Source organism: Oncorhynchus kisutch, linkage group LG17 (genome assembly GCF_002021735.2).
Source record: "Oncorhynchus kisutch isolate 150728-3 linkage group LG17, Okis_V2, whole genome shotgun sequence".
NCBI classification, from domain to species: domain Eukaryota; kingdom Metazoa; phylum Chordata; class Actinopteri; order Salmoniformes; family Salmonidae; genus Oncorhynchus; species Oncorhynchus kisutch.
In genome coordinates, this window is record NC_034190.2 from 40785316 (window position 1) to 40802540 (window position 17225).

The window sequence follows — 17225 nt, forward strand, 5'->3', positions numbered from 1 at the left end:
TTTGTAATCTGTAAAAAAAAGAAAGCATTTCAGATGATGTGAACGCATTGGCAAAGCAAACATACACTGAGCGTACAAAACATTAAGAGCACCTTCCTAATGTTGAGCTGGATGGCATTCTGGGCTAGCTGTGTGTGTGTTTGTGCCTATGTATGTGTGTGGCTAGTTGCAGCCAAGGCCGGGTTGGTTGGTCCCGCTCCAAACCCAGATGAGAGGATCCTAGCTAGGCTCTGCATTCCTCCTCATTTATCCTCCTGGACTGAGTGACTGGAGATAAATAAAATAAAGGCTCCAAGAACCTGTCCATGCACTACCAAACCAGCTGTGTGTGTTTATGTGTGTGTGTGTGTGTGTGTGTGTGTGTTTATGTGTGTGTGAGTGTGTGTGCGCGCTTGTGTGTCTAAACTGAGGCAGAATAAATATATCTTGGTTGAGGGATCATTCGGAGGGAAAAAAAATTTCATGTCATGTATAAAAATGTTATCTTTGGGTTGGAGACCTCTGACCACATCAGTCCCATCAGGGCGTAACAGCACAGTGAGTTGACAATTCACACGACACCACTTCCCCCTCGCAAACACACTGGTAGGACAGACGTGTTTTCATCTGCGTTTTTCTGCAAACACACACAAACCCAACCCGCACGCACGCACGCTGCTCATAGCAACACACACATGCATGTGTACACGTACAGTACGTGTGTGTACCATACAGACCAGAACACGCAGCTATTACACATTCATTTACCGTTCACAGATTCAATGTCAACTTGTCAGCCTAACGCTTGAGGACAATATCCCATTTTTCCCTCAAATAATTCTTATGGAGCGTTCTTTTATGTGAGACACTACAGGCGAGATAGTGGTACAGGCAATTCACTTATCAACCCTGCAACGTGGATTTATGGGGGATTCATCTCTCACTGATGCACCGTATTGGCTTCATTGTATTTCTTGTCATTTTCTCCCAGGTATAAAAGTGTCCTTGTCTGCGCCCCAAATGGCCCCCACTATTCCTAGTGCACCTTTTTTAAACAAAGCCCTATGGGCCCTGGTGAGCCATATGGGCCCTGGTCAAAAGCAGTGCACTATACAGGGAATATAGTGCCATTTGAGACTTAGCTCTTGTCTGTGACCTACAGTGCCCTGCTGAGGACAAAGTGCCAGGGCACAGGGCCAAGGGGACACGGACAGCACAGCTCACTGGCACCATACATTACAGACTGTGGACTCTTGTCAGGAACGACCGTATACTGTTCCAGAACACCTACAGTATCTACTGTACTGTACAGTAATAGCCTTGGTTACAGACACTACGGACTGGTTTCCCGGATACAGACAGACTAAGCCAGTCCTGGACTAAAAATACTTTTCAACGGAGATTCTATAGGGCGTGCTTTTTAGTTCAAGGCTAGGAAACAGGCCCTATGGGTTTCAACCCATAGTGGATTAACTGGGTATGGGCCTCTACCTGGGGTGGTAGAGCTGCATAATGACATGTCACTCATCATCTGATCAATAACCTTCTGCCTCCCTTAGCTGCAGGCGCTGTCCATTGATCTTCTGTCTGTCTGCACCACTTTTACTGTAGCAGAACTAAATGTTACTGTAAAGCACTGCTTATTGTAGAACTGTTACATTTCAGTGCAGCAGAGCAGGAAATCAACCAGGTGGTGTAGATATGAGATTATCATCTTGACTATTCAAATACTGAAGTATTTTCATATCTGGGCTTTAGTTTAATCCTTCCTTCCTTCCTTCTCTCTATCCCTCGCCTTCCTATCAATGCCCAGGGGTAACGTATAGTACAACACCATACAGTCCAGCTGCCGTAGTATTTCACTCAAATTCTCATAAATCAAAACAAGTAACTGGGTGTCTAAGGTACAGTCATTCCAAAACCAACATTCCCGTGCACAGTTGATTTAATTGATAAGCAGTTGACATTATTTTGTATCAATAATTAAGAATTATGAGGGCTTATTCACGGAAAGCCTGCAATCATAAATGTTCCATTATGATTTGTGGACTCATAAAGATATCTACTGTATATTGGCTAAGATGTTACTTAAATACCCAGTTACTAAGAGAGACAGCTCGGGTTTGAAAATCGCTCAGTTCACAGTGTTTAAATTAAGCTCCATTTAGATGAGAGAGAATTACAAATGCGCCAGTCATGACTAAATGGCTAGCCTAATTTAAGAGACCCCAAACCAGCTTTCAAAATTCTAATTTGCTCATTTTAAGAACACCTCTCAGAGCCAACTGGTGTTAATTGATCTGAGTGGGCAGAATATTGCTAGTGAGAAAATATCCTAAACGCACAGCAGTGTTGTGTTTGGGACCACCTAAAACAAGACTGATTCAAGACCAAGACTGGAGCAAATTGAGCCCGATTCAAGACCAAGACCGGAGGAGTGGTCAAAACCGAGACCAGAAAAATGTGAGTCCAGTTCAAGACCATGTTGTAATTTAGTCAAATCAGCACCATAATAAGAGTTCAAAATGTCCAGTATTTCTGTGTTCATATTTCAGAACAACATGTGGATTCTTTAGACATTCAGAATAGTGAAAAAAGGCATGTTGAGGGACAATAGAAATGATTACTAACCCAAACACAGAGGAAAACAATGGGCCTACTATACCTTCAGAGAAAGGCTAAGGATTTACAAAATAATGATTATAATAATGATATTATTATTTTCAATGATGTTCTGATTGAATCTCTTCAGTTTTTGTTGGAAAGGAAAGGGTTAACGCTGATTAGAAAAAAAGATCCAATCAGGATTTTTCTTTGCTGGTCTCTGGGGGGGAAAAAATCGATCTAGCTAAATCAGCCATTGGCTAGGCCATCAGAAGCTAGATAAATGATTTTGGAGTGACAGTGGAATCAACCAAATACATTTTGACTTAATGGGTGGGACCGTTTTTACAAAAACTAATGGAAACTTGGTCACTGAGAAATAGTGAGCAGTAGTTTTTCCAGGGTCTAGCTAGCTAGCTTTTGTTGTCGGCTAGTTTGCAGTGGCTGTTGTTTTTCATCTCTCCCGAGCCCGTACGGGAGTTGTAGCGATGAGACAAGATAGTAATTACTAACAATTGGATACCACGAAATTGTGGAGAAAAGAGGGTAAAATAAAAGAAAAATAAGAGTGTGCGAGCAAGGAGTCCTAAAAACCTGATTCAGTTACACCAGCTCTGTCAGGAGGAATGGGCCAAAATTCACCCAAATTATTGTGGGAAGCTTGTGGAAGGCTACCCAAAACGTTTGACCCAAGTTAAACAATTTAAAGGCAATGGTACCAAATACTAATTGAGTGTATGTAAACTACTGACCCACTGGGAATGTGATGAAGAAATAAAAGCTGAAATAAATCATTATCTCTACTATTATTCTGACATTTCACATTCTTAAAATAAAGTGGTGATCCTACCTGACCTAAAACAGGGCATTTTTTACTAGGATTTAATGTCAGGAATTGTGAAAAACTGAGTTAAATGTATTTGGCTAAGGTGTATGTAAACTTCTGACTTCAACTGTATATAAGTGCTTGCCTTACTGGTAGATATCACAAGTTGAAAGGTCTTTCCTACCCTACCGGCTACTGATGTAATTCTTCTGTGAGCTGCTCCAAAACACTCTTGCTGCAGTATACCTCCACTACACTACTTTGATAAGCATCAGTATGGGCTCCCGAGTGGGGCAGCGGTCTAAGGCACTGCATCTCAGTGCTAGAGGTGTCACTACAGACACCCTGGTTTGAAACCAGGCTGTATCACAATCGGCCGTGATTGGTAGTCCCATAGGGCGGCGCACAATTGGCCCAGCGTCATCTGGGTTTGGCCTGTGTAGACCATCATTGTAAATAAAGAAATAAGAGTTTGTTCTTAACTGGCTTGCCTAATTAAATCCAGCTCAAATAACTGGCTTGCCTAATTAAATCCAGGTCAAATAACTGGCTTGCCTAATTAAATCCAGGTCAAATAACTGGCTTGCCTAATTAAATCCAGGTCAAATAACTGGCTCGCCTAATTAAATCCAGGTCAAATAACTGGCTTGCCTAATTAAATCCAGGTCAAATAACTGGCTTGCCTAATTAAATCCAGGTCAAATAACTGGCTTGCCTAATTAAATCCAGGTCAAATAACTGGCTTGCCTAATTAAATCCAGGTCAAATAACTGGCTTGCCTAATTAAATCCAGGTCAAATAACTGGCTTGCCTAATTAAATCCAGGTCAAATAAACCATTTTCAGGGATGAAGAAGTACGCCATGCCCACTGAAAAAAATGGTGTATGTTCTCCACTGGCCCTTTGTGTTTTACCAAACTGGACTACATGGGTGAGCTGGTATTACGTTTCCTGTCCTTTCAGAATCACAAAACCTGTCACACACTGGAGACCTATAGGTTCGCCACTGTGTAACATGTCGATAATACATATAAAGGCTGTTAAAATATAACTGTTGTAATAAAGGAATGTATATATTTGGCCTGGCGAAGCGGTTTTATGGAAGCTGATAATTATGATTTTTTTTACTCCGCTGGTCTCGGGAAAGAATGAGGAGGACACCGAGACAAGACCGAGACACTCAATATGTGGTCTCGAGACCAAGACCAGTCTGGAGTACTACAAAACTGACGCCCAGCAAACCTGGTCTCCATTCAGATGTGTAATTGTTTTCGCCACTCAGTTACACGGTAATACACAGTAATTACATTATCTTGTTAGCTTAATAGCGTAACCCAGATGTGTTGGGTGCATCATCTGAAGAGCTCTTGAGAGGGAGGGGGTCAGAGACCTGCAAGGTGTTCATTACTTGTCAAAAGGTTGTTGAAGGTAGACTCAGCTAAATTACGTTGTCACAAGCAACACCGCAGATAGAGATGAGTGAGATGCAACACTTTGCTCTCACAGTCACACACAGTACATGTGCAAGTGCACAAGCTCGCTTCACGCTGCTAGAGCCTGGTAGCACCAAACCAGCTCTTCAATGCCCTTAGTTGTTACGGAAATTGGCCCACTATGTGGTTTACTTTGAGCATCTATTTCATTTTGCTGAGTCTACCTTTAAGATGGATCCTCTGGCAAAATACGAACTGCTTCTGGAAGCAACGTCAGCACAATAACTGTTGTTCGGGAACTTCATGAAATGGGTTTCCATGGCAGAGCAGCTGCACACAAGCCACCATGCACAATGCCAAGCATTGGCTGGAGTGGTGTAAAGCTCGCCACCATTAGACTCTGGAGCATTGGAAACGCGTTCTCTGGAGTGATTAGGGATGAATGATAATGTGAATGGAAATCTTGGAAAGTGAAGGAAAATCTTAACGCTACAGCATACAATGACATACTAGACAATTCTGTGCTTCCAACTTGGTGGCAACAGTTTGGGGAAGGCCCTTTCCTGTTTCAGTATGACAATGGCCCCGTGCTCAAAGTGAGGTCCATACAGAAATGGTTTGTCGAGATTGGTTGGAAGAACTTGACTGCCTGCACAGAGCCCTGACCTCAACCCCATCGAATACCTTTGGAATGAATTGTAATGCCGATTGCGAGACAGGCCTAATCGCCTAACATCAGTGCCCGACGCCACTAATGCTCTTGTGGCTGAATGGAAGTCCCCTCAGCAACGTTCCAACATCTAGTGTAAAGACTTCCCATAAGAGTGGAGGCTGTTATAGCAGCAAAGCGGAGACCAACACCATATTAATGCCCATGATTTCAGAATGTGATGTTCGACGTTCAGGTGTCCACATACTTTTGGTAATGTAATGTATGTGTACGTACTGTATGCAGTCATGTGGTAGGTCTAGTGTGATCTAGTGTGGTCTACACGGGCCAACCCCTGATGCTGGCCCAATTGTGCGCTGCCCTATGGAACTTCCAATCACGGCCGGATTTGATACAGCCTGGATTCGAACCAGGGACTGTAGTGACGTCTCTTGCACTAAGATGCAGTGCCTTAGACCGCTGCACCACTCAGGAGCTTGAGGGCTACTTCATGCATGACTTCTAATTCATGCTACTTCATGCATGACATTTCATTTGACGATGTAAGTAATTTAGGTCATAGGCTAGAATGTCAAGAGACCTGGCTTTAAACAGTGGCATAATACATGGAAAGGTGAGAACCAGAGGGGGCACTTAAGCCTACAAAGCTGTGAGTTGTAGAGGTACAATTCATATACAGGCAGTGCCATTTTCTGCTACATGTACATCCAGGTCTGCCTGATTGTTGATGCAGCAACAGCAACATAATCACCTCAGCAGATTGTACAAAGATGGGCAGACAGAGCAAATATTTGAACAAAGCATAGATCAATGAAAAATCAAGAAGGGCCCCCAAAAAATAAATCTCCCAAGCAGAGACAAACATTAAAATCATGACAAGGACAAAGTGTTCCTGTATTTTTTAAGTGCGGCCCTCTTTGTCCCCCAGCTCTGATTAATTCATGAGGAACAGCCAAGCCGCCCCCATCTACCCTTATTCATGCATTTTTGATTTATTCCTTCCTTAACTAATCAAGGATATGATCATTACTCAGGAAGATGCAGGGGTGAACCCCCGAACTCCTGGCAGGTCAGGGGAAGGCCGATGCCCTCATTGTGGTTACCACACCAGCGACGGTTGCTCTCTGATAAAAAATGGTGATAGATACGCCCTCGAATGATAGCCCTCAAGGCCATTTGTCAGTGGACTGGGAGGGGAGAGAGCCCAACAGAGTTGTATAAGGATGGAACCGACATAGAACACAAGCAAGGATGGTGTCATAGCTCAGGGCTCATGGCACGGAGACTGTGCTGCTGTCCCCCGGGGCATTGGTCTCCGGGCTGGCCTGGACTGGAAGTGAAGCGGAGACCACACTGCCAACGGGAGCAGCACAGGAAGTGGAGGGGGGACAAAAGGTCACTGTTTGAGGAATGTGGTGGCCGGGTTCCATTTACGACGTGCTCGCCCAATCAGACGCCAGCTTGGTGAGCAGCCAACTTGGAAGGCGAGAGAGCGCCTTGGCTTACAGGAATGGGAGATGGAAGGGGAAGGGAGAAGGGGGGCTTGAGCTGTGTGAGGCTCTGCAGAAAAACAAAATGAATGGATTATGAGTGCAACACATTGAGGTTTGCGTGCTGGACGCCACCCAATTAATGGAATACTCCCATTGCGATTACTAATTAAGGTCATTAATACACATGCGAACAGGGGAAAGGCTAACGGTCTCTCTCCCTGCCTCTCTCATTTCTACATAGCTCGCCCCGTTCTGGGATCGCTTTTGGGGCGAGAGAGGCATTTTGGAAGAGGTCTGCTGCTGGCCACACTTCAGTTGAGATTCTCATCTGCACATAATTCACTTTCAAAGGGCAGAGGGGCTATGAAGAGAATCCTTAATTACGCCGGCATCGTGTACAACATAGACAAATGTTTATATGTCGGCCACTCTAATGAGAAACCAATAATGGATGCAAACAGCAATCACTTGCCTTGCTCTCTCTCCACTTCCCCGAAAAGCCATACGGGACAATCCCGAAACAGGGCTTTTTGGAGAGCGCAACCTCATTCATCAATTCTCCTTTATGCTCGGCATCATGCAATATTACACTCAGCCTTCAATGTAGCCATAAATCTCTCTTTATAGGGCCTAACATGGCAGATGTTTCTCCATTAAAGGGTCATTCTGTGCTAGGGGGTTAGTGTATGGATGCAGGCCATTGTAATGGTCAAGCCTAGACAGTGATGCCCTACTTTATATACTGTATATTTTCGACAGGATCATTAGGCAAAAAGTACCAGTTTGCTATATCACTACAATTGTTATTACGCACACAAGGAATAATGACCGTGTGTTGGAAATGAATTCTATTTAAACCTTCATTAAAACCTCTAATTATTTCACAGCAAGACGCCAGCAGGGTTATCGGGAGTTTGTTTTCAAATCCTTGAAAGTACATTATTGAAGTGCCGTGTGATATTGTGTAGTGTACCTTCTATGTAATTACCATGTGGATTTAATTATCATCTAATGTAATAACACATGCCTTTTTAGCAGACGCTTTAATCCAAAGCCATACACACGTAGATTTTGTGTGCGTGTGTTCCCGCGAATCAAACCCACTATCCTGGCATTGCAAGTACCATACCCTACCAACTGAGCTACAGAGGACCAATATAAATACACTTCATGACAGGTTACGTGGTTACCAGGTTTCCATCCAACCATTTCATGCGACTGAATTACCTGATGCATGAAAAGAAGTCACAACCGGGCTGATGGAAACAGGATATGCCGGTAAAGTAAAATTAATTATGGGAGAAATTGCGGTGGAAACGCCTTAATGATTAAATATGATATAATAACCATCACATTGAAGTTATGTTGGAGTCACGCGATGATATGTTTGTGTGGTCCCCCCACTACAACTCAGGAAACCACGCATTTTATTAGGCAACAAATGAAATAAGTTATGATTAACTTCACAGGGTGGTGAAAGTGCACGTGATGAGCTTGATGCTCCTTTCCAATAGATATTGAGGGTCTTATTCTTGTGACGTGATGATCGATGTTTGCTGCCATTTGACAAATAAAAATAATATTGCTCTTATCCATAATAATCTCATAGTGTAGGTTGTCTACCTGCACCATATCTGTACCCTGTTGAGCTGTTGCAGATTTTTGAATATTCGCATGAAAATCTGTCGCAAATTGGATGGAAACCTAGCTATTGAGGAACTACAACAGGCAGCTGAGAAGAGAACAAAGTCGTGGGAGCCAATCGTCTCATCTAATTTCCCACAATCCAGTGCAGTGTCGCGCCGGCAGGCGGGCTTGGTGAATCTCAGCCTCAGCGGCTTTATCTCCTGGCGGAGGAAACGGAGGTCCTTTAAAGGTCTGAGGTCATTTCCTCTGCCTCGGGGCTCATACAGGAAAATATAAAATGTCTCCATTCGGCCAGCCCCTGCTTTCTTTCAAATGCCTGAGCTGCCTTTTTCAAGCTTTTAAGAGGCCCTTGTGGCCTCCGGATGGCAAATTAGTGGCTTCGGTTCCCCCAGATCCTCAGATGAAGTTAACCCATATCTCAATCCTACTAAATGAGAAACATCCAAAGGGAACCAGAGGGAACAATAGAGGGAGAGAAAGAGAGAGAATACCTCCCCTCTTACCCACAGAGCTTGACGACCCTTAAGCCTTTGACAACTTCCTGTTCACATTGCTCTGCGGTTAGTCCAGGGTGTGAGTCAGCGATGGGAAGATGCAGAGGTGAAAGGCAGTCACGCTGTGAATCTAGGCAGGCGGAGGATTGATAGATCTGGTCCTGGTTGCTGCAGGAGCCATAGAGTCCTAAGGCAGATGGATGAGTGTGTGGCTGGGGGTGTAGGCTGTGTGTGGGGGAGAGGAGAGGCTGTACTATCCTAGCCTCAATGTGATTGTGCACTCTTTGCAAGGGTTTTTCATGGGGTCTGAAATTATTGACACCCTTGATAAATATCAGCAAAAATAATTATATAAAATAAATGATTCAAATACTGAGCTTTATTGAATGCAAAAAAGTGAAATTATATTATTTTCTACTAATACAATTGGCAGAGAAAGAGATTCTGTCTGATTCTGTAATATTTGTTTTTCTCAAAAAGGTAGTGTTCAAAATGTTGATTTTGTGGCCAATTAACAATTTCTTTGTGTATTTTGATGTGTGCTTATGGTTATTGTCTTGCTGGAAGATCCACTTGCGTCCAAGTTTCAGCCCCCTGGCAGAGCCCACCAGGTTTTTGGCTAAAATGTCCTGTCGTTGACCTTAACAAGGGCCCCAGGAACATTGGAGGCAAAACAGCCCCATAGCATCAATGATCCACCAGCATATTTTACAGTAGGTATGAGGCTATTTTCTGCATTCTCATTTCAACGGCAAAGACCTCTATTTTCATTTTCAATCATCTTTTTTTGTGCATTTTACCCCCTCAGGGAGGTGAAGGTCGAGTCATGCATCCTCCGAAACATGACCCACCAAACCACGCTTCTTACCACCTGCCCACTTCACCCGGAAGCTTGCCGCACCAATGTGTCAGAGGAAACACTGTTCACCTGACGGCTGTCAGCCCACAGGCACCAGGCCACAAGAGCACAATGAGCCAAGTAAAGCCCCCCCCGGCCAAACCCTCCCCTAATCTGGATAATGGCAAGCAGGGTAGTTCATTCATGGCTTGATCAGTCAGCGTCAGGAGGAAGGCTCTACAATAGAGGCAGTTCGGAGAAGAACAGGAGGGTGGTCACATCAAGGGGGTTTTAGACTGGTCCAGAGCCGTTCATCAGGGCAGCCTGGCCAGTGCCATCTCTGAAGCAGTGCTTCTCAGTAAAAGTCTTTGAAGTTAAACTCCATGGGTAGAACTTCCCCACTCCCGGTGTGTTGTACCCAACTGGGTGAAAACACGACAGCCTCCACAAAAGAACTGGAGAAACCACTGGAGCAAACTGCTCAAAACTTCAACCTCTGCATCTTCAACGAGTCTTCCATCTCCAAACACTATCCCCTTACTTCAAATCAAAACATACTGTATCGAGCTAGTTTGTTAGCAAGGTAGCTAGCTTCTTGATGACAGTGACACATTAGTTCGGTGAAATCAACTGATTTTCCAGTCATACCATGCCGATGGCTAACAAATTAGCTAACAAAAACAAACATTTAGGAAAAAAAATGCTATCAAAAGTACCCCGAAAAATTATTAATATTTACAATTTTTACAGGAGTACCTAGGCTGCTATTCCGGCACTATGGCAATGATGGACCATGCGTGCATTTGTGTGTGTATTTGTGTGTGACACTTGTACAGTGACCCACACATCTCTGTCTCCCTACAACAAACAGGTTGATCTCCCACTCTTTTCTCTCAGTGCATCTCACATTTTCTTCACCCTTCCCAGAGATGACTGGTTGCTGACCTCTTGCACCTTCCCCTTTTCTCGCGCTTTACTGCACGCTCACTGAGCTGAACTAAATACAAATAACACAGGATAGGAGGAAGGGGGAATTGGCCCGGCTTGTTGCCGGTTCGCTGTCTGTCTGATGGTGCCACGGTGCTAAAAAAAAAGCACTGCTTCTGACATTTAAACAAGCGCCAGGTCAAAAGGGCAGAGACTGAAAACAAAGTGATACCGGATCAGGGCGACGCGGTGCTCTTTTTTTTATGACAGACACGAAGCCTGCTCTGACCCGTGCCTTCCTGCTTCTCTTTGAGGGGAAATGCGTTCACCTTTACAAGGATGGAGAGGATGAGAGAGCATCATTTGAAAGTAAAAAATCTATTTAGAAGCAGATTGTGTAGACTAGAGTAACCACTGAACATTGATGTTATCATAAAAAGATCTAGGGGTATGCTACAACATTGGTCTCTCACTAGAAGACAATAATAAAATAAAAAAATGCTGGTCAGGGGTCAAGAAGAAAAAAAAAACAGGCCCTCTGTGTCAAGCTCTCGAAAATCTGAAATATATTGCACATGTATTTCAACATCAGTATGAAAGGAATGAGGCCCTGGCTGTCAATAGTGATCAGAGACATAGGTTACATGAAAGGAGTATGCCAGAGATTTGCCTTTATACAGAAACACATGGCTTCTGATGAGACCATTACTCTCTCTCTCTCTCTCTCTACTTCTGTGTCTCTTTCTGTCTCTCTCTCTCAGGGCTGGACCATCATTTCCACTCGTAAAATACAGACGCTTATACTTGGCTCTTGGCATCGCTGCATTCCAGGCGGGTGAGGTATGGGAAACTAGTCTCCCACACCCGCGAGCACAGAGCCTGGCCCTTCAGATCATAACTCACCAGGCCAGTGCCTGGACACAGAGAGACTCTACTTCATCTGCAATGTACTTCTCACCTCTGGTGCACCCTTATAATCGCTCAATCATCTGGGTCCGTCCATCCTCCTAACAAGGGGAACAGGCTGACTTGTGATGGCCTACATGAGTCACCAGCAACACATTAACATTTTAGTAATTTAGCAGACAGTCTTATCCAGAGCGACTTACAGGTGCAATTAGGGTTAAGTGCCCTGCTCAAGGGCACATCGACAGATTTTTCACAAAGTCGTCTCGGGGATTCGAACCAGGGACCTTTCGGTTACTGGCCCAAAGCTGTTAACCATTAGGCGCTACCTGCCGCCCCACACAAAGGTGGTTAAGCCAATCCGAGGGTTTTCCAGCCTCCACATTTGACCCGGACCACAACAGGTGGGATCTATCCAGGTAAGGATGGCTAGGAAGGCAGCTTCACCTTGAAGGGGGCCGCGTTACTGAGTGAGGAAGCTGCAAAAAGCAATTAAAAGTATTGATGGAAGTTCAATAGCGCTTAAACAGTGCTGCCAGACACCTCGGGGCAAGTACCAGACTAATCAGGTTTTTTTCTCCTCCTCCAAGACTAAGGCTGGCTTTAGCCATTAAAGGGCTCTACACACTCTACACAAACAGAGGGATGGAGCTGCCGTTAGCGTAGAGTGTGCAACAGGCTTAAGAGGAGAATGAACAAAAGGAAAAGTACTGTATTATACTTACAGTACTGTAGCAGCTCGGCTGGAGCAGGGACTAGCTCTACAAATAGATTGAGACGTAAGACGAGAGGGATAGTAATCCATGTTTAACTGAACCGTACTTGCCTGTTAGCCTTCTCATTGGATATGTATACTTGAGACGTAAGACGAGAGGGATAGTAATCCATGTTTAACTGAACCGTACTTGCCTGTTAGCCTTCTCATTGGATATGTATACTTGAGAGGTAAGACGAATGGGATAGTAATCAATGTTTAACTGAACCGTACTTGCCTGTTAGCCTCTCATTGGATATGTATACTTGAGTAGCATTCTGAATATAACCTGCTACTATCACAGCCCCATTGTTCGGTGTGCTGTGTCAACATTACATTCATAGCGAGCATACAGACAGCACAGGCTAATACTGTTTTCCAGGAAAGAGGAGGACATAAAAAGAGTGGACGAAGACATACTGTAGCTAGGGAGGGGTTGCACAACAACTGCCTATCCTCTGACGTCCTTCCAGCGAGCGAGCTTCATCACAAGGACTAGTTGTTTACCTCCATCCTTCCTCCAGCTAGCACTACCTGCTAAATCATTGATTTACAACATGCAGGCGCTTCCTTGACTGAGGTCTATGTTTATGCCAGGGCTTGGCTCCAAACCCTCCCTATGACAACATCTGCCTTGAAGAGTGATCGTCACGCCACGGACGGTGGCAGACAGAAGGCTCCCGTGGCTAACACAAGGCTCAGCATGTGCACTGCGTAGGGACTAGGGTGCCATTTGGGATACAGTGACCTTGGTGACGTACCTTTGCATTGGTTGGTGTTCTTGTCCAGGATCGCCTTGGTTGACACAATTTTTCCATATCTGTGAAGAGAAAAGAGATGACAGAGCATTTTAGTATTACACTAGACTGGCTTTATGACCTTAGTCTAGGCATGATATCACTCAAATAGACATCAAGCATTTAAAGTGCATCCTCCATTTTGTCCATTCCTCTATAACTACCAGTCGTAAAGTTGGACCAAAATGTACTGTCAAAAAATTTATCAACGGTTCATAACAACATTTGGCGAAGCAGAGTAACATTTTTAGAATGACTAGGCGGAATGTTTCTAGAACAAAACAACATCTGGAATATTCTTAGAATTCAGTAATGCTATTACCATTACAGTAGGCTATTTGTCCTCTCTCAATTCTCTAACCCCCACTTGGCCTATTCAATAAATAAATGTAGCGAGCCACGAATGCTCTCTTGATAACCATTACCGCTGTTGGGAAATAAATAGCGGAAGTTAACACATCGGGAATGTCTACTACCACTTCATCTCTCCCATTAATCAAACAACTGCACTATGACTCGCTGCGGCAAAAACTCAGCATTATGGACTGTGTGTGGACTAGAGCATGACTGCGTCAGTCAGTGTGTGTGTGTGTGTGTGTGTGTGTGTGTGTGTGTGTGTGTGTGTGTGTGTGTGTGTGTGCCTGCCTGCCTGCCTGTGTGTTTGTTACTGTGTGTATGCGTGCGTGCCTGTACATGCCCTTGTGTGTGTGCGTAGGAAATTGAGCTTCTCTCTCAGTAAATAGGGAAGTGTGCAGCTTCCTGGACCATATTTCACCAGCGGGGGATAATTGTGCCATTTCTCAACGCACAGTGGAAACTCTATTTACTGCATGCTACGGTGGGGTGGGTGGCAGTTACGAACTGATGAGCACAAAGAGGAAAACTACAGCCTGACACTCAGCCTCCTGGATACCAATCAGACTGTTGTCTTGATGGGATAGAGGCGCAGGGTAATTTGACTGTGGTTACGTCCCAAATGTCCCCTATTCCCAATTAGACTGGGTCAAAAGTAGTGTCCTATTAAGAGAATAGGGTGCCATTAGGGACGCAGGGCTACAGATGGAAACTTGTGGTAAGAAATATCAACAGGGATTTGTAATCACTGAGAGAATTCGAGGGCGTCTCCCAAGAGCAATAGAAAAGATTGGATTCAAAAAGTTTGGCATTGATATACTCAAAGCACAATTGTTTTATTTTTTTGATGTTGCACTATTGAGGAAAAAGCTTACAAAGTAAAGCCTTAGACTCATTTGTTTACGCCTGCTGTATCCTGTGCATGTGACAGATATGCTTTGATGACATTTTTTTTGTTGCATAATTACCCAAGACACAATGGTAATAATGAGTGTGGATGTCAGAGTGTGCGCAACTGGTCAAAGGAAGTCAGGTGCAGGAGAGCAGAGATGAGTGAACAGGCACACTTAAGTCAGGCAGAGGAAAACAGCCGGACGCAACTGCGTCACAACACTCCGGCCCATGGAAAAAGCAATAGCGCACAAATCACACAAATAGGTACAAAATAACAAAACCACGGGTTACAACAATACCCGGCGCCTGTAGCGTTACACACGTAACAAGCGAACAATACCACACACAGACATGGGGAGGAACAGAGGATAATATACACGTAGAGTGATGAGGGGATGTAAACCAGGTGTGCGGGAAAACAAGACAAAACAAATGGAAAATGAAAGGTGGAGCGGCGATGGCAAGAAGACCGGTGACGTCGACCACCGAACACCGCCCGAACAAGGAGAGGGACCGACTTCGGCGGGAGTCGTGACAGTGGAGCTCTTTCTGTGACACATCAATTATAAAAAGTATAGTGTTAAGGTGGCACTGATCAAAGTGTGCATGGGCTTTTTGCATGTCTGGTTGTGTAGGCAAGAGTGTGTTTATTTGTATGTCTGTGTGTACAGTCGGCTCGTTCTGGGAACCAGTTAAAAAGGCCTCCTATTGGCATGCAGTTGGGGAAAGTTATCATTATAACTTTGTTTAGGTCCACTGGGACCAGGAGACACTCGCTTCTGGTTGCCAACTAATCATGGCTCGTCTCATTAAATGTTAAACATGGTTCATCAATGCATCCTGTCTGTGATCCAAAAATACCCCACAAAGACACCAGGGGTGGGAAGAAAATAAAAGGTAGTATCATGCATCTAGCCCATAATGGAACATTTTGGAAATAAACAGCGAATACAAGTGGCACACGAGATGTGTATGTGTGTGTGGACACCATGCTGGCATCACCTCTTCCAGGACTGGTTGGTGAGGCTTTGATGTGATAGAGACAGTCCCTGTGAAGCCCAGGTTTAACAATGGTGATGCTTTAGCTCTTCTTGAGCCGGTCTCCTCTAATCCTATTTCAATCACTCTTAGTCTCCGTTATAAATGTCTTTACTGACCCTAGTCAGTCCTCCCCCAGTTCCTGTGTCTTTCTGTTTCACTTGCTCCCTCTCTCTTTGGCTCCCTCTTCTCTTTCTCTCTCTCTCTCTCTCTCTCTAGTAGTGTACCGCAGTTTTGCCTTCAGGTAAAAAAGGACCCGCCTTCACTAAACCCCTAAGATACAGCAGCTTAATTGAATTTTAAACCCCAAATCTATTTTGCATGAAGAAACAACCTGTCATTCATCACAAACTTTGTGAATATCTGGGTTTTCCCTTTTCACAATGCAGAAAGACTGCATTTAATCAGTGGACACCACTAGTTTATTACAACACAACTGTTATAATTGTTTTCTTACCTAAAGTATTATTATTATTATTATTATTGCTAAAGGTACTGCATAGGTGTAAACATGAACTTTTTAGCAAGAGATAGCACTTGTACAGCCTAAGAAAGTAGCAGAAATGTGCAGAAAGTAGTTTTGAATGCATTTTATTGAAGCGAAACAATAACATTCTTTAACATTTTGGCAACATAGTGACATATTCGTATATACTGTACAATGAGGAATTCAATTACAAAATACTAGTGTTCTCCCATTTTTTTAACCATTGTCCCCACCCATAAGGTGTAAAAACAACAACAATAAATAAGAATAAAATAAGATAATAGATACAAAACAAAAATGTGAAGAACATAAATCAATCAACTCTATTTAGCACATGTAGGACAATATGCAAGTGTGTGTGCATGGACTTTGCAGAATTATTCTGACATGCACAGCACATAGTATTTCTATTTCAGAATCGGCATTTCCTCCTCTTGCCTGCCCCAGCTGCAGCCTCATGTGGATCAGGACAAGATTCAGCCCCCTGAACAGCTTTCACAAGCGCTGCAGAGGCTGCTGTGCGCGGGAGGTGCTCCCTTCATTGAATGTGTGGGGTTACAAGTGCCTTTCCCAGCTGCTCCAGGAACACCCTCCTCTTGTTCCGCTTATCAGGCATCCAGGTAGGGTTGATCTGTTCCATTTCACGAATGCATTGTATGGACACATCCATGATGTTATGGAAGATGACCAGGGACCAGCGGGCAGTCATCCTCCTGCAGCTGTAAATTCCTTGTCCAGGTTGTCCACGCCTCGTTTGTTGTGGTTGTCGTCCAGTATGCTTCCTGTCCTCACGATCATTGATCTCAGCCATTTAGTGCAGTGTGCTCAGGAGGACCACATTCTTGTTCCTCTTTGGGAGGTCAGAAACTAGAGTGGCGGTCCATCTGTCACATCAAGCCCAACCTGCATCCCCTGGTTCTTCTCCGGGCCTCCACTGGTCGGCTTCCCTGTGTAGACTTGCATCTTCCAAGCGTAGCTGGATTGTGCATCCCGGGCCACCCATATCTTGATGCCATGCATTGTTGGCTTACTGGTCATATACTGCCGGAAAGGACAGCGACCATTTGACCCAAGAGATTACTAT

The 17225-nt window shown here is 44.2% G+C and overlaps 1 protein-coding gene across 1 annotated transcript in view; it reads right to left on the reverse strand.

Annotated features, from left to right (window-relative positions):
* LOC109906947 (RNA-binding motif, single-stranded-interacting protein 3) overlaps nucleotides 1-17225 on the reverse strand; it is a 228496-nt gene that overhangs the window by 142358 nt on the left and 68913 nt on the right. Inside the window, exon 3 of the mRNA XM_031793820.1 lies at nucleotides 13333-13391. Coding sequence (XP_031649680.1) covers nucleotides 13333-13391 — 59 coding nt within the window. The remainder of the gene's footprint in view (nucleotides 1-13332; nucleotides 13392-17225) is intronic.